The 26,174-nt window shown below is 60.4% G+C and overlaps 2 protein-coding genes across 4 annotated transcripts; one reads left to right on the top strand and one right to left on the bottom strand.

Annotated features, from left to right (window-relative positions):
- Window positions 1-18: 18 nt before the first annotated feature.
- GLMP (glycosylated lysosomal membrane protein) lies at window positions 19-5,473 on the top strand. Of its 2 annotated transcripts, none has more exons than XM_086866349.1 (6): window positions 19-300; window positions 1,843-2,100; window positions 2,306-2,488; window positions 2,578-2,796; window positions 3,673-3,950; window positions 4,586-5,473. In XM_086866349.1, exons 1-6 carry the CDS (start codon window positions 229-231, stop codon window positions 4,752-4,754), a joined length of 1,179 nt encoding a protein of 392 aa, XP_086722475.1. In that variant the 5' UTR covers window positions 19-228; the 3' UTR covers window positions 4,755-5,473. The 2 variants fall into 2 exon arrangements, with proteins under 2 accessions (XP_086722475.1, XP_086722474.1); XM_086866348.1 differs by lacking the exon at window positions 19-300 and adding an exon at window positions 692-1,538 and having other exon boundaries at window positions 1,778-2,100.
- An 11,906-nt stretch (window positions 5,474-17,379) lies between these two features.
- Window positions 17,380-22,943, bottom strand: MCL1 (MCL1 apoptosis regulator, BCL2 family member). 2 transcript variants are annotated; one of them, XM_023941635.2, is made up of 4 exons: window positions 22,388-22,943; window positions 20,052-20,299; window positions 18,661-18,773; window positions 17,380-17,940 (listed from the first exon to the last, which is right to left on the bottom strand). In XM_023941635.2, exons 1-4 carry the CDS (start codon window positions 22,926-22,928, stop codon window positions 17,913-17,915), a joined length of 930 nt encoding a protein of 309 aa, XP_023797403.2. In that variant the 5' UTR covers window positions 22,929-22,943; the 3' UTR covers window positions 17,380-17,912. The 2 variants fall into 2 exon arrangements, with proteins under 2 accessions (XP_023797403.2, XP_086722490.1); XM_086866364.1 differs by having other exon boundaries at window positions 17,380-18,773.
- Between the last annotated feature and the right edge of the window lie 3,231 nt (window positions 22,944-26,174).

The following is a 26,174-nucleotide window of genomic DNA, read 5'->3' as shown; positions in this document are numbered from 1 at the left end:
GGGCTGTTCCGAGGCGGTCCCGGGGCGGTCCTGGGGGGGTTCCGGGGCGGTCCGGGGGGGTTCCGGGGCGGTCCTGGGGAGGTTCCGGGGCGGTCCTGGGGAGGTTCCGGGGCGGTCCTGGGGAGGTTCCGGGGCGGTCCCGGGGCGGTCCTGGGGAGGTTCCGGGGCGGTCCCGGGGCTGTTCCGGGGCGGTCCCGGGGCGGTGCCGTGGTCGGGCCCGGTCGCGCCATGGCCGCCCGTGTGGGGCTGGCGCTGCTGGCGGCGCTGCTGGCGGCGGCCGGGGCCGAGCGGGCCAGAAAGGTGAGCGGGACCGGGGGAACCGGGGGAACCGGAGGGGCCGGGGGAACCGGGGGAACCGGGGGAACCGGAGGGGCCGGGGGAACCGGGGGAACCGGGAGCGGGGCTAGGAGGGACCGGGACTGGGGCTAGCGGGGCTGGGGGGAACCGGGACCGGGGCTGGGGGAACGGGGACCGGAGCTGGGGGAACCGAGACCGGGGCTAGCGGGGCTTGGGGGGACCGGGGCTAGGGGAACCGGGACCGGGGATACCGGTACCGGGGCTAGCGGGGCTCCGCGGCCTCTGCTCGGTGCTCGCCCCGCTCCCGCCGTGTTTGTGGTGCCTGAGACCCCCCCAGGCCCCTCCCGGGAATCTCAGAACCCCGGGACAGCCGGCCTGGAGCCGGGGCCACCCCGAGCGGGTGACACAGCGACAGCCCGCTGGGTTTGGGATGTCCCCAGAGCGGGACACTCCGGGGCTCTGCCACCCTCAACCTAAAGAAATTCTTGCTCGTGTTGAAGGGAGGCTTTTGGTTCAGTTTGTGCCTGTGTGGAGCAGGGGCTGGGCTGGACCCCCCGAGATCCGCCCGGTCCCGCTGGGCCGGGGTTTGGGGGGGAGCAGAGGCTCCCCGGGGCACCGGGAACATCCCCGGGGGGCTGAGCTGAGCCCGGCCCTCCCTCTGTCCTGACACGGGGACACGGCTGAGCCCTGCCCTGCCAGCCCCTGTCCTGCCTGACATGTCCCAGGGCCACCCGTGCCTGTCCCTTGTGTCCCCTCGGTCCTAAACCAGTGGGACCAGCATGGCCATAGGCAGGGAAGGGCTGAGGGATGGGAAGGGCTGAGGGATGGGAAGGGGCTGAGGGATGAGATGGGGATGAGGGATGAGATGGGGCTGAGGGATGAGATGGGGCTGAGGGATGGGAAGGGCTGAGGGATGGGAAGGGCTGAGGGATGAGAAGCAGCTCAAAGCTGTTCCCAAACGTCCGGCTGTAAAATGCTGACCGAGCGTGTTGAGCAACACCAGGGCTGCAGAGTCACGGGAGCCGAGGCGGCTCCGATGTCCCAACTCCCAGGACTCTGGGCTTGTCCTGCAGGGCTCAGAGCCACCTCCAGGACTCTGGGTTTGTCCTGCAGGGCTCAGAGCCACCCCCAGGACTCTGGGCTTGTCCTGCAGGGCTCAGAGCCACCCCCAGGACTCTGGGCTTGTCCTGGAGGGCTCAGAGCCACCCCCAGGACTCTGGGCTTGTCCTGCAGGGCTCAGAGCCACCTCCAGGACTCTGGGCTTGTCCTGCAGGGCTCAGAGCCACCCCCAGGACTCTGGGTTTGTCCTGCAGGGCTCAGAGCCACCCCCAGGACTCTGGGCTTGTCCTGCAGGGCTCAGAGCCACCCCCAGGACTCTGGGTTTGTCCTGCAGGGCTCAGAGCCACCTCCAGGACTCTGGGCTTGTCCTGCAGGGCTCAGAGCCACCCCCAGGACTCTGGGCTTGTCCTGGAGGGCTCAGAGCCACCCCCAGGACTCTGGGCTTGTCCTGCAGGGCTCAGAGCCACCCCAGCCCTGTCCCCACAGGTTTCCATGCAGTTCAACCCCGGCTGGAACGGCTCCTCCGTGAACCTGCTGCACGTGCGGGCGGCGGGGCCGGGGGACAGCCTGCACTACGTGTGGAGCAGCATCGGGGCCCCAGCCGTGCTCCTGGTGGCCACCCAGAGCCCCAGCAGTGCCCTGAGGGTCAACTGGACCCAGCTGCTCTCCCCCAGTCCTGCTGGAGCCATCTGGATCGACCCTCCCGACAGCGTGGTCTATTCCTCAGCCGTGGTCTTCACCAAGGTACTGCTGGCCAGGGGCTGCTCTGGGAGAGCTGGCGGTGCTGAGGGTCCCTGGGCAGTTTCCCAGCTCCAGGGAAATCCTCACCATTCCCATCCAGGGAAGTGTCTGTCTCCAGCCTGAGGCAGCCCTGCCCTGTTCCCTGGATCACGGCACCAGCTCCCGTCCTGCCGGTGCTCCCAGCCCCTCTCCCCTTCCTTCGCTGCAGCTGTTCGAGTTCAGGGAGGCCAAACCTTCAGGACAGCTCTTCTACCCCACCTATGACCTGTCTGAGTTCTCCTGGGACAGCCTCAACCACACCCTGAACCTCACAGCGCTGACGGCCGAGCTCAGCGGGGTCCCGGCCACCGACCCCGGCGGCGGCTTCTCCAACGGCAGCCTGGCGTTCCGGGTACATGCAGGGGCAGAACACCGGGAATGTCCCGTCCAGAGGATTCCTGGAGAGGGAATGCCTCACCTCTGACCCGTGTCCCCTCACAGGTGACAGCCTACGAGGCCGGGGGCCGCGAGGAGCGCCTGCCCAGCCTCCTGCACACGGCAGACAGCTCCCAGCTGGAATTCATCCTGGCTGGGGTGGCCCCACGGGGAAACAGCTCCCGCTTCGTGCTGGAGGTGGCCACGGTGGAGGAGGAGGGAGCGGTGCGGAGGCTGCGATCCCAGAGATCCATCGACGACGAGTACACCCCCACCATCTTCGAGGTGAGCGGGTGGAGGAGACGCTTTCTGGGGTGGACGGTCCGAGACACGGCAGAGACCTCTGTAATCCAGACAGGTGTCAGAAGTTTATTTCAGGGTGTGGGATAGAGAGAGAGAGAGGCTGCTGTGAGCCAGCTGATAGAACTCAAAGCAGGCTCAGAGAGAACAATACAAAAGGGGGTAAAATATGAATACAGGAGTTCAAGACTTAAGAAAGAGAGGAACAGAACAGAAGTGAGAGAGCCGGGGAAAAAGAGGCTGAGCTCTCCTATACAACCACTTATATAATCTATACATTGAATATTCTATTCCTTCACTAAGGAATCTTTAGTGATTCTAAATCACTAAAGAATGATTAGTTTATCATCTTTCTAAGTGTACTAATACAGTAACATTTGTGTGCAAACTATAGAAATCGCTATTTTTGCATATTTTTAGTTATCTCAGGGTCCTTCAGACCTTTCCTTGTAAGGCTGGGACGAGGGGTAAAAGGAAAAAGAGGGAAAAAGAGGCTGAGCTCTCCTATACAACCACTTATATAACCTATACATTGAATATTCTATTCCTTCACTAACCAATCTTTCTAATGTTACTAATACAGTAACATTTGTGTGTGACCTATAGAAATCGCTATTTTTGCATATTTTTAGTTATCTCAGGGTCCTTCAGACCTTTCCTTGTAAGGCTGGGAAGAGGGGTCTCAGCTTGGTTTTACTGGGGGAAAGAACGTGTTCTGGCATACCAGAACACATTTCATTTGTATTTATTCCTTAACCTTTCTGGCTACAGAGTCTTATTTCTAATTCTGCCTTCCCAACAAGCAGGGTCACCGGGCTGGGGGTGCCCCTGCTGTCCTCCCCTCACGCTGTCCCTCCCCAGGTGCTGTCCCTGCTTGCTGAGCCCCACAACGGCAGCTCCACGCTCGGCTTCCTGCAGTGGAAGGCGACGGCCTACGGCTCCCGCAGCCCCCGGCGCGAGGACGGGATCCGCTGCCGGGCTCAGGGGCTGCGGGCGGCCAACGGGAGCCTGCCCCTGTCCAGCATCGTCCAGGCCTACTTTGGGGACAGTTTGGGCAGCAGCTGCACCATCAGCGCCCTCAATGTGTCCTTTGGGGGAGAGGAGGGAGAGGTGTACCAGGAGAGGCGATACCTCAGCTGGTGAGTGGGGTGCCAGGGGTGTGAGGGGATGCTGGGGGTCACTGACACTGCAGAGGGGTCTGAAGGGTCTGAGGGGATGTTCCTGGTCACTGACACTGCAGAGGGGTCTGAAGGGTCTGAGGGGATGTTCCTGGTCACTGACACGGTGCTGAGGGGTCTGAGGGGATGTTCCTGGTCATTAATGCTGTGCAGAGGGGTCTGGGGGGACAATCCTGGTCATTAATGCTGTGCTGAGGGGTCTGAGGGGATGTTCCTGGTCACTGACACTGTGCAGAGGAGTCTGAGGGGACAATCCTGGTCACTGACACTGTGCTGAGGGGTGTGAAGGGTCTGAGGGGATGCTGGGGGTCATTGACACTGCACAGGGGTCTGAGGGGACATTCCTGGTCACTGACACTGTGCAGAGGGGTCTGAGGGGACATTCCTGGTCACTGTGCAGTTTTTGGGACTGGCAGTCAGAGGGTTTCTCTGTTTAGTAACAGTCTCCATTCCCAAGTCCTGAGTTCCCCTGCAGTCCTGTAGCAAAGGCTTTGCAGTTCCCTGAGGATCCTCATCTTGCCCTGTGTGTGTCTCAGCCTGACCCTCTGCGGGCCCATCCCCATGGCTGTGCTGGTCTGTGCCGTGTCCCCCCACAGGTCGGTGCTGCTGGGTTTTGGGGAGCCCCCCAGGGACAGTTTCTCCCCTCTGGTGATCTCCATCGCGGCCGTGGCGCTGGGCACCCCCCTGGCCCTGCTGCTGCTGGGGAGCTGCCTGCTGCTGCTGGCACAGAGGAGACGCTACTCCGAGTACGAGCCCATCAACTGAGGGATCCTCCCCGTTCCTGGGAATGCACAGCCCCTCCTCTGCCTCCCCTCGGAGCCCCGAGGGCAGTGGGGTGACGCTGGCAGCTGCCCCACGCCGAGGATCCCCGAGTCCTGCTCCTTCCCCACTGCCGCGTCCTGCGCTGGCGTTCAGCTTCCTCCCCGGATTCTTCCTGATCCGTGAAGCTAAGGGAATCGATGGGGGGAGTTTGGTCAGGAATCCTCCTCCTCCTCATCCTCCTCATCCTCCTCCTCCTCCCAAGGGATACAACCACTGCTGTCCTGGCTGCAGGCCAGGCCTGGCTCCAGTGCCACTTCCAGGGATGCCTGGGGGGCTCCAGCCTGGGCTGGGGAGCAGCTCCTGCTTCCCAGCAAATCCCAGCAAATCCCAGCAAATCCCAGCAAATCCCAGCGCCTCCAGCTGGGGCTCACGGACTCCTCCCCGCTCCACGTTCCTGCTGTGCTGGCCTGGGACACGAGGGACACCCGGTGCCACGACACAGCAGCTGCTGAAGCTCAGGTGTGTCCTGTCAGGCCATGGAGGGCTGCTCCAGCCAGGCTCCTGCTCCTGGATCCCCCAGCTGCAGCTCCCAGTGTCGGGAGCCCTGCACGAGCGTGGCCCGTGGCTGCTCGGGGTTCTCAGAGGTGTCTGGGGCCGTGCTGGGCTCTGAGTTCTCCATCACTGACTTGTCTTCAACCAAATAAAGCGGATTTCTAAACACAGTTTCCTGTGGGAATGCTGTACTGGGGGTGAGGGGGGGTCCTGGCAGGAATGGGAGGGTGCTGGAGCTCGGCAGGAGCCAGGGGAGCCTCTGGCCATGGACTCAGGTGCTTGGACAGGGGGAGGGGGCTTCCCTTGAGCTGTGGGGTCACAGAGAGTCCAGGGCTGTGCCCCTGCTGAAAGAAAATATAAAATTCTATATTAGATATATAAAATTATGGAATCTCGGCTGGAAGGGACACACAGGGATCACCCAGTCCGACCCCTGGCTCTGCACAGACACCCCAGAAACCCCACCCTGTGCATCCTTGGGAACACAAATGTTCCTGGAGCTCGGGCAGCCTCGGGGCTGTGCCCATTCCCTGGGGAGCCTGGGCAGTGCCAGCACCTCTGGGGAAAGAGCCTTTCCCTGATGTCCAACCTAAACCTCCCTGAAACAGCTCCAGCCACTCCCTGGGTCCTGTCCTGGTCACGGAGCAGAGACTGGAGCTGAGCAGACAGTGTGAGGTCTGTGCCCTGAAAGAGGAACAAGCCAAAAAAACCCAGCAGAAAGTCCCAAACTTCCTTGTCAGAGCAGGATCCTCCTGCTTATCTGCAGCCACAGCCACAGGAGGGCACGAAGGGACGCCAGGGGAGGTTCCATGGGAAGCTGTTCCATGTAAAATGACATTTTTCAGCAGGGAACGGAGGTGTTGCTGTTCTTTCTGCTTGCTCTGTGCAGGGCTGAGCTGTCTTGAGGATTCTGTGATAAAAGAAAACCACCACAGAAGCTGCCTGGCTTTTTCTCCCAGAGCCTGTGGTGTGCAGGGAGCTGTAAATCCCTCATGGCAGATTTTCCTGCTCCTGATTCACAGGAATCCCAGACTGGTTTGGGATCATCCAGCCCCACCCTTGACATGGCAGGGACACCTCCCACTGTCCCAGGCTGCTCCAAGCCTCGTCCAGCCTGACTTTGGGCACTTCCAGAGATACCAGGGACAGCTTTTCTGGGGAGGAAAGCCCAGGGCAGGTGAGGATGAGCAACAGCTTTCAGTCCTGGCACCTTTTGAGTGGGAAAATACCCTGGATGTATCCAGTTTTGGAGGTGGTGACCCAGTTTTGGAGGAGGTGACCCAGTTTTGGAGGTGGGCTAGTGACAGAGGGTGGCAGAACCTTCCTGGGCACAGAAAGCACCCGGTGCCAGCGTGGGTGGGGAAGATGAGAAACTGCTCTCCTTGCCAAGCTTCTATCAGCCCTGCTCAGGAGCCAACAGCTGCAGCACCCACACGGGGCAGGCGCTTTCCTTCCCCCCAAACACCTCCTGCCATCGCTTCCAGGAGCCCACAGCGAGTCCCACATGAACTGGAGACCCTGGGGGTTCCTTCCCATTCATATTCTGTGATTCTGGCCAAGTGGAGATGATCGGGGGGTGATGCTGTCCGTGGGGAGGGGGCGGGATGGGGGGTCTGGGAGTGATGCTGTCCCTTTGGGGGTGCAGGATGGGGGGTCTGGGGGTGATGCTGTCCGTGGGGGTGCAGGATGGGGGGTCTGGGGGTGATGCTTTCCCTTTGGGGGGGCAGGGTGAGGGGTCTGGGGGTGATGCTGTCCCTTTTGGGGTGCAGGATGGGAGGGTCTGGGGGCGGTGCTGTCCCTTTGGGGGTGCAGGATGAGAGGTCTGGGGGTGATGCTGTCCATGGGGGTGCAGGATGGGAGGGTCTGGGGGCGGTGCTGTCCCTTTGGGGGTGCAGGATGGGGGGTCTGGGGATGATGCTGTCCCTTTGGGGGTGCAGGATGGGGGGTCTGGGGGTGATGCTGTCCCTTGGGGGTGCAGGATGGGGGGTCTGGGGGTGATGCTGTCCCTTGGGGGTGCAGGATGGGGGGGTCTGGGGGTGATGCTGTCCGTGGGGGGGCAGGATGAGGGGTCTGGGGGTGATGCTGTCCCTTTGGGGGTGCAGGATGGGGGGTCTGGGGGTGATGCTGTCCCTTTGGGGGTGCAGGATGAGGGGTCTGGGGGTGGTGCTGTCCCTTTGGGGGTGCAGGATGGGGGGTCTGGGGGTGATGCTGTCCCTTTGGGGGTGCAGGATGGGGGGTCTGGGGATGATGCTGTCCCTTTTGGGGTGCAGGATGGGAGGGTCTGGGGGCGGTGCTGTCCCTTTGGGGGTGCAGGATGGGGGGGTCTGGGGGTGATGCTGTCCATGGGGGTGCAGGATGGGAGGGTCTGGGGGCGGTGCTGTCCCTTTGGGGGTGCAGGATGGGGGGGTCTGGGGGTGATGCTGTCCATGGGGGTGCAGGATGAGCCAGCAGCGGCAGCTCCCGGAGCCCCCCCAGCCCCGCGGGGCCGGTACCGGAGAGCAGCGACGGCGCCACTGCGCATGCGCAGAGCCCGGGTGCAGTACCGGCCTTTGGCCACCGGGCGGCGGCAGCGCCCTGCGGGAGGGAGGGGCTGCCCCGGTCCGGGACCCCCGGTACCGCCTCCGGTACCGCCTCCGGTACCGGATCCCCTGGTACCGCCTCCGGTACCGCCTCTGGTACCGGATCCCCTGGTACCGCCTCCGGTACCGCCTCCGGTACCGCCCCCGGTACCGGATCCCCTGGTGCCGCCTCCAGTACCGCCTCCGGTACCGGATCCCCTGGTGCCGCCTCCGGTACCGCCTCCGGTACCGGATCCCCTGGTACCGCCTCCGGTACCGCCTCCGGTACCGCCTCTGGTACCGGATCCCCTGGTACCGCCTCCGGTACCGCCTCCGGTACCGGATCCCCTGGTATCGCCTCCGGTACCGCCTCCGGTACCGCCTCCGGTACCGGATCCCCTGGTACCGCCTCCAGTACCGCCTCCGGTACCGCCTCCGGTACCGGATCCCCTGGTATCGCCTCCGGTACCGGATCCCCTGGTACCGCCTCCAGTACCGCCTCCGGTACCGCCTCCGGTCCGGGACCCACCCCCGGTACCGCCTCTGGTCCCACCCCCGGCCCAGAGCCGCCCCCGGTACCAGCCCGGTCTCCTGCAGCTCCCTCGGGATGAGGCCCTGGGGACCCCCGGGGCCCGAAGAACCGGGAATTTCTTCCCTTCAGTTGGAAGCCCCGGACTGCAGAGCACCCCTGGGATGGGGCTGGGCTGGGAGGTGGAATCTGCTCTCCCAAGGAGGTTCTGCTCCAGCTCCAGGAGCCCCTGGAACCGCGGAAACACAGGATCAAGGAATGATCTGGGGGGGAAAGGACCTTGGAGCTCATCCCATCCCATCCCATCCCATCCCTGGATCCCATCCCATCCTACCCCATCCCATCCCATCCCATCCCATCCTACCCCATCCCATCCCATGGATCCCATGGATCCCATGGATCCCATCCCATCCCATCCCATCCCATCCCATCCCATCCCATCCCATCCCATCCCATCCCTGGATCCCATCCCATCCCTGGATCCCATCCCATCCCATCCCATCCCATCCCATCCCATCCCATGGATCCCATCCCTGGATCCCATCCCATCCCATCCCATCCTTCCACCATCCCAGGCTGCTCCAGACCTCATCCAGCCTGGCCCTGGGCAGTGCCAGGGATGCAGGGACAGCCCCAGCTGTGTCCCCACTGAACCCTGTCCCCAAGTGCCACAGCCACACAATTTTTAATCCCTCTGGGGATTGTGACTCTGCCACTGCCCTGGGAAGTCTGTTCCGATGCCTGACAGCTCTTTCCATGAAGAAATATTTCCTAATATCTATTTTAAACCTCCATGGCACAGCTCGGGGCCGTTCCCTGTTCTCCTGTCGCTGTTCCCTGGGAGAAATCCCGACCCCCCCGGCTGTCAGGGGCTTGTGCAGAGCCAGAAATTCCCCCTGAGCTCCTTTGCTCCAGCCTGAGCCCCTTCCCAGATCCCTCAGGAATTCTCCAGCCCCTTCCCAGCTTCCTCAGGGATTCTCCAGCCCCTTCCCAGCTTCCTCAGGGATTCTCCAGCCCCTTCCCAGCTCCCTCAGGAATTCTCCAGCCCCTTCCCAGCTCCCTCAGCAATTCTACAGCCCTTCCATGTTTTTCCGAGCTGCCCAGGGCAGGTTCCAGGTGCCCTGCAGTGTCCCTGGCACAGGGAGCAGCAATCCTGGCCTTGGCCATGAGCAATCCCCTGCCAGGACCTGCCCAGCACCTCCCCACCCTCACCAGGTGCTTTCCTTCCTCCTCCTCCTCCTCCTCGAGCACGCCAAGGAGGAAGCTCTGAGCCTGCCCTGGGACAGGGACAATTCCTGCTCCATCCTGCTGCTGGATCCCAGCAGGATCCACCCTGCAGGCTCCTCAGCCTGCCTGGGGAAGTAACAACACCTCGCCTTCCCCGGGCACAGCAAAACCCCAGATACGCCCCAAAACAGGGCCCTAAACCGGGCTGGGGATGGAGCCCCTGCCCTGGGCCGGTTCCTGGGGGCCGGGTCCCTCTCCAGGAGCACAGGAGGCACCAAATCCCCCCGGACACCCCCGGGGCTCTGTCCCTGCCCGGAGACGTTCCCGTGATGGGGCCGGGGGTGGCACAGGGGGGGAAAGGGAAGGAAGCGGCTCTGACGTGGTTGTGGTGATGACACAAAGGAACAAACCCGGCTGAGCTGGGGCTCCTGCGCTCCCCAGGACCGCGATTTGCCAATCCCCGGCTGGGGGGATGAGGTTTGGGGCTGGGTGTTGGGGACAGCAGGAGCCTGGGCCAGCCCCACACCTGTCACCATCACCGGGATCACCCCAGAGTGTCCTCACCTGGACTTGGGGTGTTCCTGTCACCCCTGTCCCACAGCAGCCTGGCCGTGGGGTGTTCTGTGTCCCCTGTGTCCCCTGTGTCCCCTGTGTCCCCTGTGTCCCCTGTCCCACAGCAGCCTGGCCGTGGGGTGTTCCTGTCACCCCTGTCCCACAGCAGCCTGGCTGTGGGGTGTTCTGTGTCCCCTGTGTCCCCTGTGTCCCCTGTGTCCCCTGTGTCCCCTGTGTCCCCTGTCCCACAGCAGCCTGGCCGTGGGGTGTTCCTGTCACCCCTCCCCGTGCATCCCTGGCCGTGGGGTCATCCCCGCAGCCCCCAGCCCCACACATCCCAAATCATCCACCTCCCCCAGCCCACGTCCCGAGGAGCACTGGGAGCACTGGGAGCACTGGGAGGGAGCACTGGGAGCACTGGGGCACACTGGGGAGCACTGGGGCACACTGGGAGCTGACTGGGAGCTCACTGCGAGCACTGGGAGCACTGGGAGCACTGGGAGCTCACTGGGAGGGAGCACTGGGATACACTGGGAGCACTGGGAGCACTGGGATACACTGGGAGCACTGGGAGCACTGGGATACACTGGGAGCACTGGGAGCACTGGGATACACTGGGAGCACTGGGATGGGCACTGGGAGCACTGGGATGGAGCACTGGGAGCACTGGGAGCTGACTGGGATACACTGGGAGCACTGGGAGCACTGGGAGCACTGGGAGGGAGCACTGGGAGGGAGCACTGGGAGGGAGCACTGGGAGCACTGGGAGCACTGGGAGCACTGGGATACACTGGGATACACTGGGAGCACTGGGAGCACTGGGAGCACTGGGAGGGAGCACTGGGAGGGAGCACTGGGAGCACTGGGAGCACTGGGAGCACTGGGAGCACTGGGATACACTGGGAGCACTGGGAGCACTGGGAGCACTGGGAGCACTGGGATACACACTGGGATACACTGGGAGCACTGGGAGCACTGGGAGCACTGGGAGCACTGGGAGCACTGGGAGCTGACTGGGATACACTGGGAGCACTGGGAGCACTGGGATACACTGGGAGCACTGGGAGCACTGGGAGCACTGGGAGCACTGGGATACACACTGGGATACACTGGGAGCACTGGGATACACTGGGAGCACTGGGAGCACTGGGAGCACTGGGGGCACTGGGAGCACTGGGAGCACTGGGAGCACTGGGAGCACTGGGATACACTGGGAGCACTGGGAGCTGGCCGGGGCGCTGGGGCAGTGCCCGGGGCGGTGGCGCTGGGACAGGAACGCCGTGTCCTGCCAGAACATTCCAGCCTGAGTCACCGCTGCCTCCTGCCCGGGCAGGTCCCGGCCCCGCACCCACTGACCCCTGGCCCAACTGCCGGGACACCTCCGGCTCCCCAAACCCCAAAATCACCCCTAAACCCCCCAAAATCCCCCCTAAACCACCCCAAATCCCCCTAAACCACCCCAAAATCCCCCCTAAACCCCCCAAAATCACCCCTAAACCACCCCAAATCCTCCTAAACCACCCCAAAATCCCCCCTAAACCCCCCCAAATCCCCCTAAACCACCCCAAAATCCCCTTAAACCACCCCAAAATCCCCCCTAAACCCCCCAAAATCACCCCTAAACCACCCCAAATCCCCCTAAACCACCCCAAAATCACCCCTAAACCTCCCAAAATCACCCCTAAACCTCCCAAAATCCCCCCTAAACCCCCCAAAATCCCCCCTAAACCACCCCAAATCACCCCTAAACGCCCCCAAATCACCCCTAAACCACCCCTAAACCCCCCAAAATCCCCCCTAAACCCCCAAAATCACCCCTAAACCACCCCAAATCACCCCTAAACCCCCCAAAATCCCCCCTAAACGCCCCAAAATCACCCCTAAACCCCCCAAATCACCCCTAAACCACCCCAAATCACCCCTAAACCCCCCCAAATCCCCCCTAAACCCCCCCAAATCCCCCCTAAACCACCCCAAATCCCCCCTAAACCCCCCCAAATCCCTCCTAAACCCCCCAAAATCCCCCCTAAACCACCCCAAAATCACCCCTAAACCCCCCAAAATCCCCCCTAAACCCCCCAAAATTCCCCCTAAACCCCCCAAAATCACCCCTAAACCTCCCAAAATCCCCCCTAAACCACCCCAAAATCACCCCTAAACCCCCCAAAATCCCCCCTAAACCACCCCAAATCCCCCTAAACCACCCCAAAATCACCCCTAAGCCACCCCCAAAATCACCCCTAAACCCCCCCAAAATCACCCCTAAACCCCCCAAAATCACCCCTAAACCCCCCCAAATCACCCCTAAACCCCCCAAAATCACCCCTAAACCCCCCCAAAAACACCCCTAAACCCCCCAAAATCACCCCTAAACCCCCCCAAATCACCCCTAAACCACCCTAAATCATCCCGAAATCCCCCAAAATCCCCCAAAATCCCCCAAAATCACCCCAAACCGCATCCACTCAACACCTCCTGTACTCCCCATAACCCCGAAACCCCCCGAGGAGGAGGAGGAGGAGGAAGAGAAGGAGAAAAGGAGGATGAGGAGGAGGAAGAGGAGAAAAGGAGGGTGATGATGAGGATGAGGATGAGGAGGAGGAAGAGAAGGAGAAAAGGAGGATGAGGAGGAGGAGAAGGAGGAAGAGGAAGAGAAGGAGAAAAGGAGGATGAGGAGGAGGAAGAGGAGAAAAGGAGGGTGAGGATGAGGAGGATGAGGAGGAGGAAGAGGAGAAAAGGAGGGTGATGATGAGGATGAAGATGAGGAGGAGGAAGGGGTGCAGCCTCCCTGGAGCAGCCCGGTGACCGTGGCCGGGCTCGGGGGTTTTGGGGTACCACGGAGCTGCTGTTAAAGGGGTCCGGGCAGGGCTGTGGGGAGGGGGCTGAGGTTTGCCAGGCTCGTGACAGGAATGCAGCCACACCCGCCCACCCTCGAAACGCAGCTCCAAATGCCCCGAATATTTGTGATTTCAGCCCAAATGAGTCACCCGGCCCCGGCTCCTCCCCCCGCAGGGACAATCCCGGGGAGCCGGGGGGGTTCGGCACCCCCAAACCCCCAGCGCCATTCCCCTGGCAGGGGAGGGGTTAATGCTGCTCCAGGCAGCCCCTCTGCCCCCCAAAACCATCTCTGCACCCCCAGATCTCCCCAGGGACCCCCCTCCCCCGCCCCAAAGGGAAACCTCAGCCCCCCCAGAGCTCTCGGAGCCCCCCAAAATCCTCAGCCGGGGAGAGCCCGGGGCGGCACCGGGGGCAGGAACCGGCCCCGGTTCGGGTGTTTTGGCCAACGGGGGGATTTTTAGATTTGCATGAGATTTCGGGGTGGGGCTCAGCCCAGCTGCTTCCCCAACATTTCCCGCACCCCAAAACCCAGCCAGAGCCCCGGAGCAACTGGGGGGACCCCAAAAGTGTGGCAGCCTGCGGCACCCCCCTGTCCCCAGCTGCTGTTTTTGGATCTTTAATCTCGCCCCCCTCCTCTCCCCCCTCCGCTCTTTATTTACGGCCCCGTTCGGGGAAGCGGCGGCGGCTTCTGCGAAAAGCCCCGGCGGGCACGGAAACGGAAAGCTCGGGGTTATCGGCAGGGCCAGGCGGCTTCCAGGAAACGCACCCCAAAACTGCTGCAGGAGCCGCACCCCAAAACTGCTGCAGGCACCCCAAAACTGCTGCAGGCACCCCAAAACTGCTGCAGGAGCCGCACCCCAAAACTGCTGCAGGCACCCCAAAACTGCTGCAGGCACCCCAAACTGCACCAGGCACCCCAAAACTGCTGCAGACACCCCAAAACTGCTGCAGACACCCCAAAACTGCACCAGGCATCCCAAACTGCACCAGGGACCCCAAAACTGCTGCAGACACCCCAAAACTGCTGCAGGAGCCGCACCCCAAACTGCTGCAGGAACCCCAAAACTGCTGCAGGAGCCGCACCCCAAACTGCACCAGGCATCCCAAACTGCACCAGGCATCCCAAAACTGCTGCAGGAGCCGCACCCCAAACTGCACCAGGCACCCCAAAACTGCTGCAGGCACCCCAAAACTGCTGCAGGCACCCCAAAACTGCTGCAGGAGCCGCACCCCAAACTGCACCGGGCACCCCAAAACTGCTGCAGACACCCCAAAACTGCTGCAGGCACCCCAAACTGCTGCAGGCACCCCAAAACTGCTGCAGGAGCCGCACCCCAAACTGCACCAGGAACCCCAAAACTGCTGCAGACACCCCAAAACTGCACCAGGGACCCCAAAACTGCTACAGGAACCTGCACCCTGCACCCCAAAACTGCACCAGGGACCCCAAAACTGCTACAGACACCCCAAACTGCACCAGGGACCCCAAAACTGCACCAGGGACCCCAAACTGCTGCAGACACCCAAAACTGCTGCAGGAGTCGCACCCCAAATTGCTGCAGGCACCCCAAAACTGCTGCAGGCACCCCAAAACTGCACCAGGGACCCCAAACTGCACCAGGGACCCCAAAACTGCTACAGACACCCCAAAACTGCACCAGGGACCCCAAAACTGCTACAGGAACCTGCACCCTGCACCCCAAAACTGCACCAGGGACCCCAAAACTGCTGCAGGAGCCGCACCCCAAACTGCTGCAGGCACCCCAAAACTGCTGCAGACACCCCAAACTGCTGCAGGCACCCCAAAACTGCTGCAGGAGCTGCACCCCAAACTGCTGCAGGCACCCCAAAACTGCTGCAGGAGCCGCACCCCAAACTGCACCGGGCACCCCAAAACTGCTGCAGGAGCCGCACCACAAACTGCTGCAGGCACCCCAAAACTGCTGCAGGCACCCCAAAACTGCTGCAGACACCCCAAAACTGCACCAGGGACCCCAAAACTGCTACAGGAACCCCAAAACTGCTACAGGAACCTGCACCCTCACACCCTCCAGGCACCCCAAAGCTGGTCCACACCCCAAAACTGCTCCAGGCCCCTGCAGCCCAATTCCCCCCCAGCCCCTGCACCCCAAAACTGCTCCAGACACCCACACACCAATTCCCCCCATCCCTGGCACCCACCCCAACCTCTGTGAGCCACCAGCACCCCAAATAATTCCACCAGCACCCCAAATAATTCCACCAGCACCCCAAATAATTCCACCTGCACCCCAGATTCCACCTGCACCCCAAATAATTCCACCTGCACCCCAAATTCCACCTGCACCCCAAATAATTCCACCAGCACCCCAAATAATTCCACCTGCACCCCAAATTCCACCTGCACCCCAAATAATTCCACCAGCACCCCAAATAATTCCACCTGCACCCCAAATTCCACCTGCACCCCAAATTCCACCTGCACCCCAAATAATTCCACCTGCACCCCAAATTCCCCCTGCACCCCAAATAATTCCACCTGCACCCCAGATTCCACCAGCACCCCAAATAATTCCACCTGCACCCCAAATAATTCCACCTGCACCCCAAATTCCCCCTGCACCCCAAATAATTCCACCTGCACCCCAAATTCCACCAGCACCCCAAATTCCACCTGCACCCCAAATAATTCCACCTGCACCCCAAATTCCACCTGCACCCCAAATAATTCCACCAGCACCCCAAATAATTCCACCTGCACCCCAAATTCCACCTGCACCCCAGATAATTCCACCTGCACCCCAAATTCCACCTGCACCCCAAATAATTCCACCTGCACCCCAAGCTCCCCTGGATATCCCCACCCAAACTGTGGGAGCCGTCAGCACCCCAAACCCTGAGCTCCCCCTGCACCCCAACCACCCACACCCGAATTTAGGATGTCCCAAACTCTTGGGAGAACCCCAAAAACCCCAAATCTGCCCCCCCAAGCCCCCAGGGCCCCCCTTTTTTTGCATATTTCCATGGCAAAGGCCCAGTTTTGCATTTAGGCCTCACCGCACTCCGGGGAAACCAAACAGGCCCAAAATAGTCCCCACAGCCACAGCGTTTAAAAAAATAATAAAAATTTTAAAAAAAACAAAACAAAACAACAGAAAAAAAACCCCAAACCAAAACAAAAACCACCCCAAAAAAAGCAGAAAACCCACAGGCAGCAGCGTTTTGCAGCCTGGGCACAGCAGGGCTGAGTCACTCAGGGCTGTGTTTGGGAGCCCCAAGAAAAGGGATTTGGTGGCCCAGGGATGGATCCTGGCACGGATCTGGGGCAGGAATGATTTGGGGAAGGATTGATTTTAAGGCAGGATTGATTGATTTTGGAGCAGGATTGATTTTGGAGCAGGATTGATTTTAAGGCAGGATTGATTTTAAGGCAGGATTGATTTTGGGGCAGGACTGATTTTGGAGCAGGATTGATTCTGGGATAGGATTGATTCTGGATCAGGATTGATTTTGGGGCAGGACTGATTGATTTTGGAGCAGGATTGATTTTGGGGCAGGATTGATTCTGGAGCAGGATTGATTTTGGGATAGGATTGATTTTGGAATAGGATTGATTTTGGATCAGGATTGATTTTGGGATAGGATTGATTTTGGATCAGGATTGATTTTGGGATAGGATTGATTTTGGAGCAGGATTTTGCCTCTCCAGAGGGATTTTCCAGCTGAAGCTCCCCCAGCAGAGCTGCTGCTCACGGAGCCGAGAGAGGAACAAATCCACCCCAAAAGTGCAGGGATGGGAATCTGGGGACCACAGGGGAGGTCTGGGGGTGCAGGGACCCCCTAAAAAGGGAGGAAAAGTGGTCTCCACCTCCCCTAAGAAGTGGGGAAACTGCAGCACCACAGAGTCCAAACCAGGGCTGGGTGAGACCCTGGCACAGGTTTTTCCAGAGAATTGTGGATTGTGGATTCCCCATCCCCAACCTGTGGATTCCCCATCCCTGAACTCTGGATTCCCCATCCCTGAACTGTGGATTCCCCATCCCTGAACTCTGGATTCCCCATCCCTGAACTCTGGATTCCCCATCCCTGAACTCTGGATTCCCCATCCCTGACCTCTGGATTCCCCATCCCTGACCTCTGGATTCCCCATCCCTGACCTGTGGATTCCCCATCCCTGACCTGTGGATTCCCCATCCCCGACCTGTGGATTCCCCATCCCTGACCTCTGGATTCCCCATCCCTGAACAAGGCTTGGAGCAGCCTCCAGCCAGCCCCCAGAGGCTTTTCCAAAACTCCTGCTCCTCTGTGGGGAGAGCCCCAGGGGCAGCACAAGAGCTCAGCCCCTCCCTGGGGGAAACCTCGAGTTTGGTACCAGAGGAATGAGAACAAAAAAAAAAAAAAAAAAAGACATTTATTGACCAAACTACAGCTTGTTTTGCACACAAGCAGGGCCTGGCTGTAGCACCATCGCTGAGCTGGGCACGGCTCAGGCTCCAGGTCACGTCCTGGGGACAAGGACGGTGCCAGCAGGGGAGCCCAGGCCAGCCCTGAGGAACCTGCAGGAGCTGCAGGACTGAGGCAGAGGCAGCCCCAGGACGTTTTACATTCAAACATCAGCTTTGTCCAGCTCATGGCTTGGAGGAGCAAGAGGAAGGGAAGAGAAGGGAAGTGGCCAGATGGATTTCCACAGCTCCCTGCCCCCAGCCAGGAGGGCAAGAGGCACCAAAAATAAGATTAAAACAAACAGAAACGTCAGCTGTTGCCAGCCAGCCGTGGTCACACCGAGTCCACGAGGCCACTGCTGCTTGTCACCCTCCCCGGCTGTGCTGCTCAAGTACTTGAGATGAGTCAAGGCAGGAGGAGAGGCTTTGCCACAAAAATGCCACTTCCCGTGAGGAATGAAGCGCAGTGCACCCACGTTCAGAATTAATTCCTCCTTTTCGTATCGTCAGCTCTGTAAAAATGTATATATTCTACAGATTTACAGACATTTACAGGTTCTCTGCATCCTCCCCAGCCCAGTGGAGGGTATTTTACACACTTACAAATGCACTGGCTCTTTCTCAGCTGTGTCTGTGCAGCCTGGAGAGGCTGCCTGGGGTCAGGACACAGCTGGGTGTGACCCCCAGCCCCTCCAAGCCCCTTCCCCACGGGGAGGGAAGGGCTGGGCACAGCTCTGCCACTCCCAGGCCCCGCTGGCAGCGCCTGGGGGCAGGTGAAGGCTGGCACAGCACTTCCAGCACCCAGTGCCTCTGCTCCAGCAAGTTTAGGCAGGGCAGCAGCAGCAGAAGGTGCTATTTCCAGAAAAAAAACCCACAACCACAGCCCTCAGACATCTGCTCCAGGCTCAGCCGCCTCACCCAGCCCAGGAGGAGCTGCTGGAGCTCCCAGACTGTTCCCTCTGGGATCAAAGTGAAACAAGTCCACTCGAGCTCCCCAGCTCTTCCTCTCGAAGGAAGCAGAATAACAACTCTTCCACGCTCTGTTCCCAAAGCAATAAATCCTCCAGCAGCACCCAGAGCCTCAGATCACACCTTCCTCTTCCTCAGGAATGAGCTGCTCTGGGGATACCTCGATGTCCTCCTGGGGTCAGCAGCACTCCCTGAGGGAGGGGCAGCTCTGCAGCCCCCGGAGCCAGTCCTCCCAAAGTGCTGGTCCTGAGCTCCAGCCTCACCGGATCATGTAGGCCAAGCCAGCCCCCAGGCCGGCCACTCCTGCAAACGCCATCAGAACGTTCCGGATGCTGCCCTCCAGGTCCTCCACTCGGAAAAAGTCCACAAAGCCCTCCTGGGAGAGAGAAGGGATGGTCAGTGTCCTGCCAGGCACCCCTCGTGGGGAGGAGGGCAGGGGAGGGGGGAACAGCCTGCCTGGCACGTCCTCTGTGCTCCCCCAGCCCCATTTCATCCTTAAACATCATCCCCTCTGCTCCCCCAGCCCCATTCCAGCCTAAAACATCATCCTGTGCTCCCCCAGCCCCATTCCATCCTGAAACATCATCCCCTGTGCTCCCCCAGCCCCATTCCAGCACATCCCCTGTGCTCCCCCAGCCCCATTCCAGCACATCCCCTGTGCTCCCCCAGCCCCATTCCATCCTGAAACATCATCCTGTGCTCCCCCAGCCCCATTCCAGCCTAAAACATCATCCCCTGTGCTCCCCCAGCCCCATTCCAGCCTGAAACATCATCCCCTGTGCTCCCCCAGCCCCATTCCAGCACATCCCCTGTGCTCCCTCAGCCCCATTCCAGCACATCCCCTCTGCTCCCCCAGCCCCATTCCAGCCTGAAACATCATCCCCTGTGCTCCCCCAGCCCCATTCCAGCACATCCCCTGTGCTCCCCCAGCCCCATTTCAGCCTGAAACATCATCCCCTCTGCTCCCCCAGCCCCATTCCAGCCTGAAACATCATCCCCTCTGCTCCCCCAGCCCCATTCCATCCTTCACACCTCACTGTGCTCCCCCAGCCCCATTCCAGCCTAAAACATCATCCCCTGTGCTCCCCCAGCCCCATTCCAGCACATCCCCTGTGCTCCCCCAGCCCCATTCCATCCTTCACACCTCACTGTGCTCCCCCAGCCCCATTCCATCCTGAAACATCATCCCCTGTGCTCCCCCAGCCCCATTCCAGCCTAAAACATCATCCCCTCTGCTCCCCCAGCCCCATTCCATCCTGAAACATCATCCCCTCTGCTCCCCCAGCCCCATTCCAGCCTAAAACATCATCCCCTGTGCTCCCCCAGCCCCATTCCATCCTAAAACATCATCCCCTGTGCTCCCCCAGCCCCATTCCATCCTGAAACATCATCCCCTGTGCTCCCCCAGCCCCATTCCAGCCCCCCCAGCAGCCACGGGCCAGCTCCAAGCACTCCCAGGCTTGCCCTGGCTCTGGGAATGCTGCCCCAGGCTGGGCTGGAACACATTTTCAGTTCAATCCGCTTCAGGCAGCTCAGGATGAGCCGGTGCTGACCCCCCTGACTCGGTGCTCCCTGGAAACAGTGAGTCAGCACTGACACAGAAACAGGAAAAGGCCGGAATGTTGGGAAAAAGCTCAGGAATTCAGTGACTCACCCAGCCCCCCTGGCTCTCCAGCCACTCTCGCTTGGACGAGACCAGGGCGTCCGTGATGATCCCAGCCAGGGAACTGATGCTCTGCTCCTGCTTGATGCTCTTCAGGTGCTTGGCCACAAAGGCTCCGAAGGCGATGAGCGTCACCACGCGGCCCCAGTTGGTCACCCCATCGCTGAACAAGTGGGCAGCCACCTCCACCACCGACTGCAGGTCCTCCTCTTGCTGGATTTCCAGCTTCCGCAGCATTCCTGGAAGATTTGGGTTTAGGAGCACCAAAACCCCGCAGGAGGAGCGGGGATGGGGTGTGAGCCCACCACCACTGGAGCTCCAGGAGCCTCTCAGGGATGTGGAGAGCATCCTCAGAGGGCTCTGCTGCCCTCCCTCACCTGGGCCAGACAAAACCCAGCCCCTGACACACTTTTATTTCCTTCCCCTGTCTCGGGGACAGCTGTGGTGTCTGAGCTCCCCACACTGCCTCAAGCTTCCCAACCCTCTCCACATCAGAACCTCACCCTGGGCTGGGCAGAGCCCCCAGGCCTGTCCCAGCTCATTAACCCAGGATCACAGCTGGGAAATATAACTTTTTTTTTCCCTAAATAATCCTTTTTCTCTGATTCTGCTGCATTTCTACTGTGTTTTGCTTTCTGTTCCTGGTTTTCTCAGTCTCCTTTGGACTGAATTCCCCAGCTCGACCTCCAGTGCCACGAACAGGAGAAGCAGCCAAGCCTTTACGAAACCGAAAGGCGTTGCTGGTTGTTGTTGCTCAAACTTGCAGGAAGCCTTCCCGAGGCAGTTCCTTCTCAGCACTCAGGAAATCACCAGCCCTACGCAAGCTCACTGAGAATTCGGAGGAAAACACCAGGAATTCCCAAAATTCCCTGCCATATCCCGAAATTCCTCCTCTCAGGAGCCCAAAATTCCCAGAAATCCCGGGATTTTGGGATTTTTTTTCCCATTCCTGGGTCCCTTTTCTCATTTTTTCTGGAGTTTTCCTCTTCATTCCTGTTTTTTCCTGGCTCCAAACCTCCACCTTTTCCCAATCCTGTTTCTTTTACGCAGAATTCCCAGTCTTTTTTCATTTTCCAGGGCTGGAATCCAGGATTTTCTCAGTGAATTTTCCCTAATCCCACATTCCCAGAAATTCACGAAAATTCATTCCTGATTCCCTCTAATTATTCCCGGGGTTTTTTCCTCTAAATTAATCAGGAATTTGGATTCTAAATCCTTCATTTTAACCCGTGGAGGAGAAAAATGGGCTTGGTGGGGACTGAAAAACGTGGGGAAGAACCTCGGGAATGGGATAAAAATCCACGGCTCAGCCTGGACATCGCTCCCAAGAATCATTCAACAATTGAATTGTTGAATTGAATTGTCCGGGAATTGGGAAAGAGGAACTGATCCCACTGCATTTCCCATCAAGGATGAAACTGAAGCTCTTTGTGTTCAACAAACAAAAAAAGCTGCCAAAAAAACCCCGAGAAGCTGAGAAATTGGCACATCCTCCTGCAAGGTTTCAGCACAAAAAACCTCAGGAGGAAAGGCAGGCACTGCTCTGCTGGGCTCCATCCTGAGCCGGGATCAGGAGCAGCTCCAGGATGGGAGATCAGCCCCAGACCAGCCTGAGCCACACAAAACCAGGTCAAATCGGTCACTTCTCCTTTTTAATTCATCCCCAGGACACTGCACTGGGGGGGGAAACTTCCTACAGCTGCTTCAGGACCCTGCACAAGTGGGGAAATACATGAAAAGAGATTTTCCAGGGAAGCTGTGGCTGCCCTGGATCCCTGGAAATGCCCAAGGCCAGGTTGGACAGGGTTTGGAGCAGCCTGGGACAGCAGAAGGTGTCCCTGCCATGGGCCTGGATGAGTTTTAAGATCTTATTTCAACCCAAAGCGTTTCATGGTTCTGTGAGCACATTAACCAGGAGAATTCCCCCCATTAAAAAATCCCCTTGCACCCCAACTGGGGGGAAGTGGTGAGGCTCTGGAACTCCCGAGCTAACTAATCTTTGGACGTTCAGAATTATTTGCAGAGTCAGTCCGAGCCAAGGGGGACACGAGGAGGAACCAGGGCTAATCTATAACTAAATTATCTCCTCTGCACACACCAGCAGCGGCTCGGCCTCGTCCCGACGGAACAAAGTTCAGTTTCGTTTTTGATCACTTCCCAGCTGCTTTTATTTAACCCCTTGCGAGCCAAGGCCGCATCCCATGAATGACCCACCCGAGCCCCCTCCCCAAACCCCTCCGGCCCCGGGGACCGGCGGCACCGGGCTCCGCAAAGGAGAGGACGGGGGGATCGCGGTCTCCTGCCCGGATTGTCCGGCGGTCACACACCTTGAAAGGCGAGCTCGTGTTTCCGCATGACGCCGTCTCCGATCCTCCGCAGCGTCTCCAGCGACTTCTCCATCACCGCATCCCCCGCCGCGCCGGGCCGCCCGGGACCACCCAGGAGCCCCGGGAAAAGCTTCTTAGCGCTGGGTTGCGCCTCGCCCGCCACCTCCCGGAGGTAGCGGCTGATGAGCTCCAGCGAGTCCTGGCGGAGCCCGTCCGGGGGTCCCGGGGGGGTCCCGGGGAGCGAATCGGCGGCGGGGCCGCGCTCGGGCTCGGGCTCGCAGCCGTCCAGCTCCTGCTCGGGGCGCCACAGAGCCGCGCCGCAGCCAATCAGCGCGCGGGGCGCCGCGCCTCGCCCAATCAGCGCGCGGGGGGGGTCGGCGCGGCCGGCGGCGGCCCCGGAGCGCTCGCGGGGCGGCTCCGCTGAGGCGGCGGCGGCGGCCGCGGGCTCCGGGCGCTCCCCCGGCCCGCCGGGGCTCAGCGCCGGGGAGCCGCTGCAGTACAGGTTGAAGCCGATGACGGCTTTCGGCTTCACGGAGAACATGGCGCCCGGTGCGAGCGGCCGGCGGCGTGCGGGCGGGACCGGCGCTGCCGGTTTATATAACCGGCGGCGGTGACGCCAAGGGGCGGGGCGGGGGCGGGACCGGCCCCTTTTCCACCTCCGCTTCCGTTCCTCGGAAAAACCGCGGAGTGACCGCCCCCTCCGACCCCCGACCCCGGTACCCCCATCCCGGTGCCTCCGGCTCTTCCCGGTACCGGGCAGCAGCTCCGTGCCGGGACCTCCTCCCTCATCCTCCGAGCGCAGCGGGGGCCGGGACACCCCAGGCAAAGCCCCCCCAGCAGCAGGGACCATCATCATCATCCTCATCATCCTCACCATCCTCATCATCATCCTCATCATCCTCATCATCCTCATCATCCTCATCATCCTCATCATCCTCACCATCCTCATCCTCCTCATCCTCACCATCCTCCTCATCCTCCTCACCATCCTCATCCTCATCATCCTCATCCTCCTCATCCTCACAGCCGTGTGTCCCCTGCCCTGCCCCATCCGGGTTTCACTCACGGTTCCGCAGCACCGAGCATCCCCCGCGGGACCCCGGGGCCGGGCTGGGCGTGCGGGGAGCCAGCACGGCCTCGCTGCAGGCACAGAAAGGGGGCTGGAGGTGGGGAGGATGACCCAGCCCGGTGAGATTGCTCCAGGATGAGGGGTTTGGAGGTGGGGAGGGTGACCCAGCCTGGTGAGATTGCTCCAGGGTGAGGGGTTTGGAGGTGGGGAGGATGACCCAGCCCGGTGAGATTGCTCCAGGATGAGGGGTTTGGAGGTGGGGAGGGTGACCCAGCCTGGTGAGATTGCTCCAGGGTGAGGGGTTTGGAGGTGGGGAGGGTGACCCAGCCCGGTGAGATTGCTCCAGGATGAGGGGTTTGGAGGTGGGGAGGGTGACCCAGCCCGGTGAGATTGCTCCAGGGTGAGGGGTTTGGAGGTGGGGAGGGTGACCCAGCCCGGTGAGATTGCTCCAGGGTGAGGGGTTTGGAGGTGGGGAGGGTGACCCAGCCCGGTGAGATTGCTCCAGAAAAGGGGGCTGGAGGTGGGGAGGGTGACCCAGCCCGGTGAGACTGCTCCAGGATGAGGGGTGATGGTTTTACACTAAAACTGAGTAGATTTAGACTGGAAAAGTGAGTAGATACAGGGAAGAAATTTTTTATTATGCAGGTAATAAGACACTGGAACAGGTTGCCCAGAGGTAGATGCCCCATCCCTTGAAACATTCCGAGGCAGGAAGGACAGAGCCCTTGAGCAGCCTGATCTAGTGAAGATGTCCCTGCTCATTGCAGGAGTAGATGGCCTTCAAGAGAAACTTCCAAGCCAAACTATGCCATGATTCTAAGGAATCCCACCTGGATCTGCTTGAAGCCCATTCTGACCTTGGCTCTCTTATCTGGATGTTTGTGGGGAGCTGCCCCATTCCTTCCAGCCCTTGCTGTGTTGTCCCACATCTCCCCCAGGACTGAAATCCGCTGTACCCAGCTCGGAGAGGTCACTGAGCAGGGCAGGACCTGGCTGGGTCACCCTGGGGTCACCCTGGGGTCACTCTCAGCATCTTTGGGGCATTGGGTGTCAATTTTTGTCTCCCTTGGCCACAGGCCTCTCCTTGACCCCTGGGACTGTGCAAGATGCCCTCAAAATCTGCCCTGTTTTGGGGAAAGCTTGGCCAGGGAAGAAGCCTCAGGGGTTTGTGCAGGTGGATCAGACCCTCCAAGAACAGGGAAACACCGTGGGTTTGCCCTGGGGCACTGAGGAAGGACGGGAGGTCTCCAACACCCCTTTGTTGGACCCGTTTCCAGGGCTCTGCTCCATCCCCACCTCCCGGAAAGTCCAGGATGGAGATGTGGGGGCAAAGGCTCTGTTGTCCTGCAGGGCTGGGGCCATTCCTACCTGAGAGCCAGTGACCAGTGCAGCTCAACAGCCTCAGAGCCCTTTGATGGCTCCCAAGACACTGGAAATTGGGGTCTGGAGCCCCTGAAATCACCATTACCCCCCAAAAGCGTTTCCCAGAGATGTGCTGGAACCTCTCTGTGCCACCAAATGCCACCAAAGTGGAGCCGTGGTGACCCCAGCCCCCGTTACCCAGTGGCATCACCAAACTGGGATGTGATGAGACACTGGGACAGGGCCACAGGACTGGGGTCTGGGGTCTGCTTTCCCCTCCCAGCACAGGCAGGGTGGGCTCTGTGCTGAACCCCCAGCACCAAAAGGGACCCAGGGAAGTCCTGCCCTTCCCAGCCGTGGGGTCTCAGGGGCAGGAGGTCCCGGTGCCTCGGGGTTCAGGCAGGGTGGGGAGCAGAAAAGCCAGAATTTGAGAGCACAGCTCCTCCCACGGGGTCTTTCAGCTCCAGGGAGCTGCTGAGAGTTGCCACCTCCCTGGTCAGCATTTTTGGGGACAAACTGTGACGAATCCAAGCCTCTGTCCCCTTACTGAGCATCTCTGGCCCTGCTTGGAGCAGTGGAGGAGGCTGTGGTGAGCACAGGGCCCCATCCTGATGCCCTGGAGCTCTCGTGTCCCAGATCCAGCAAAACCAGGGAGCTGCATCCCCCTGGGGGTCCCTTCACCCCCCTCCTCCAGCTCCTGTCCCCACTGCCACCCCCCAAACCAGGGTTGGGTCCAGCGAGACGAAACTCGTCCCTCTCAAAGTCCTTCCCATGGCCCCAAGGAATGTGTCCTTGTCGGGGAAGCAAATTCTTGGCACCAGGAGCAATAACAGGCAGCTCTAGCAGCGCCCAGCACATTTTTGTGAGGCGGTGCCAAGCTTTAGAACAAACACGGCCTGAGCTGGAACAGCGCGTCCCTGCTCGTCCCTGCGGGTCCCAGGGGGTCCCAGGGGGTCCCAGGGGATCGGGAATTCCCAGTTCTGGGGAATCCACAGCACCGAGGCTTCGGGATCATCGGAGGATTCCTGGGAGCACGGCCCAGCCCAGTGACACACCTGGCTGGGCTGGCGAGCTCCAGGGGAAAGGTGGGACTGAGGAAAGGTCAGGGCTGAAAATTCCAGAGGTGAAGGCACCAGGAGAGTGGGGACAGAGGATGAGGCAGGACATGGCCACAGGGGCTGCCCTGAGGGGGAAAGGCAGGAGTGACCGTGCTCCTGTGCCCCGGGGACAGCGGGCAGCCGAGGGGTGACAGTGGGGACAAAGCTGGGACAGGGTGCGAGGATGTCCCTGTGCGGGAGGGCAGCTGGAGCCCCACGGCGAGGAGTGGGGCAGAGATTGGTGCTGAGGGCAGGATAA

The sequence above is a fragment of the Cyanistes caeruleus genome, chromosome 30 (genome assembly GCF_971803275.1).
Source record: "Cyanistes caeruleus chromosome 30, bCyaCae1.hap1.1, whole genome shotgun sequence".
In the NCBI taxonomy this organism is placed as follows: Eukaryota; Metazoa; Chordata; class Aves; order Passeriformes; family Paridae; genus Cyanistes; species Cyanistes caeruleus.
The sequence above is the reverse complement of the archived record's forward strand: the minus strand, read 5'-3'. Positions and strand labels throughout refer to the sequence as shown.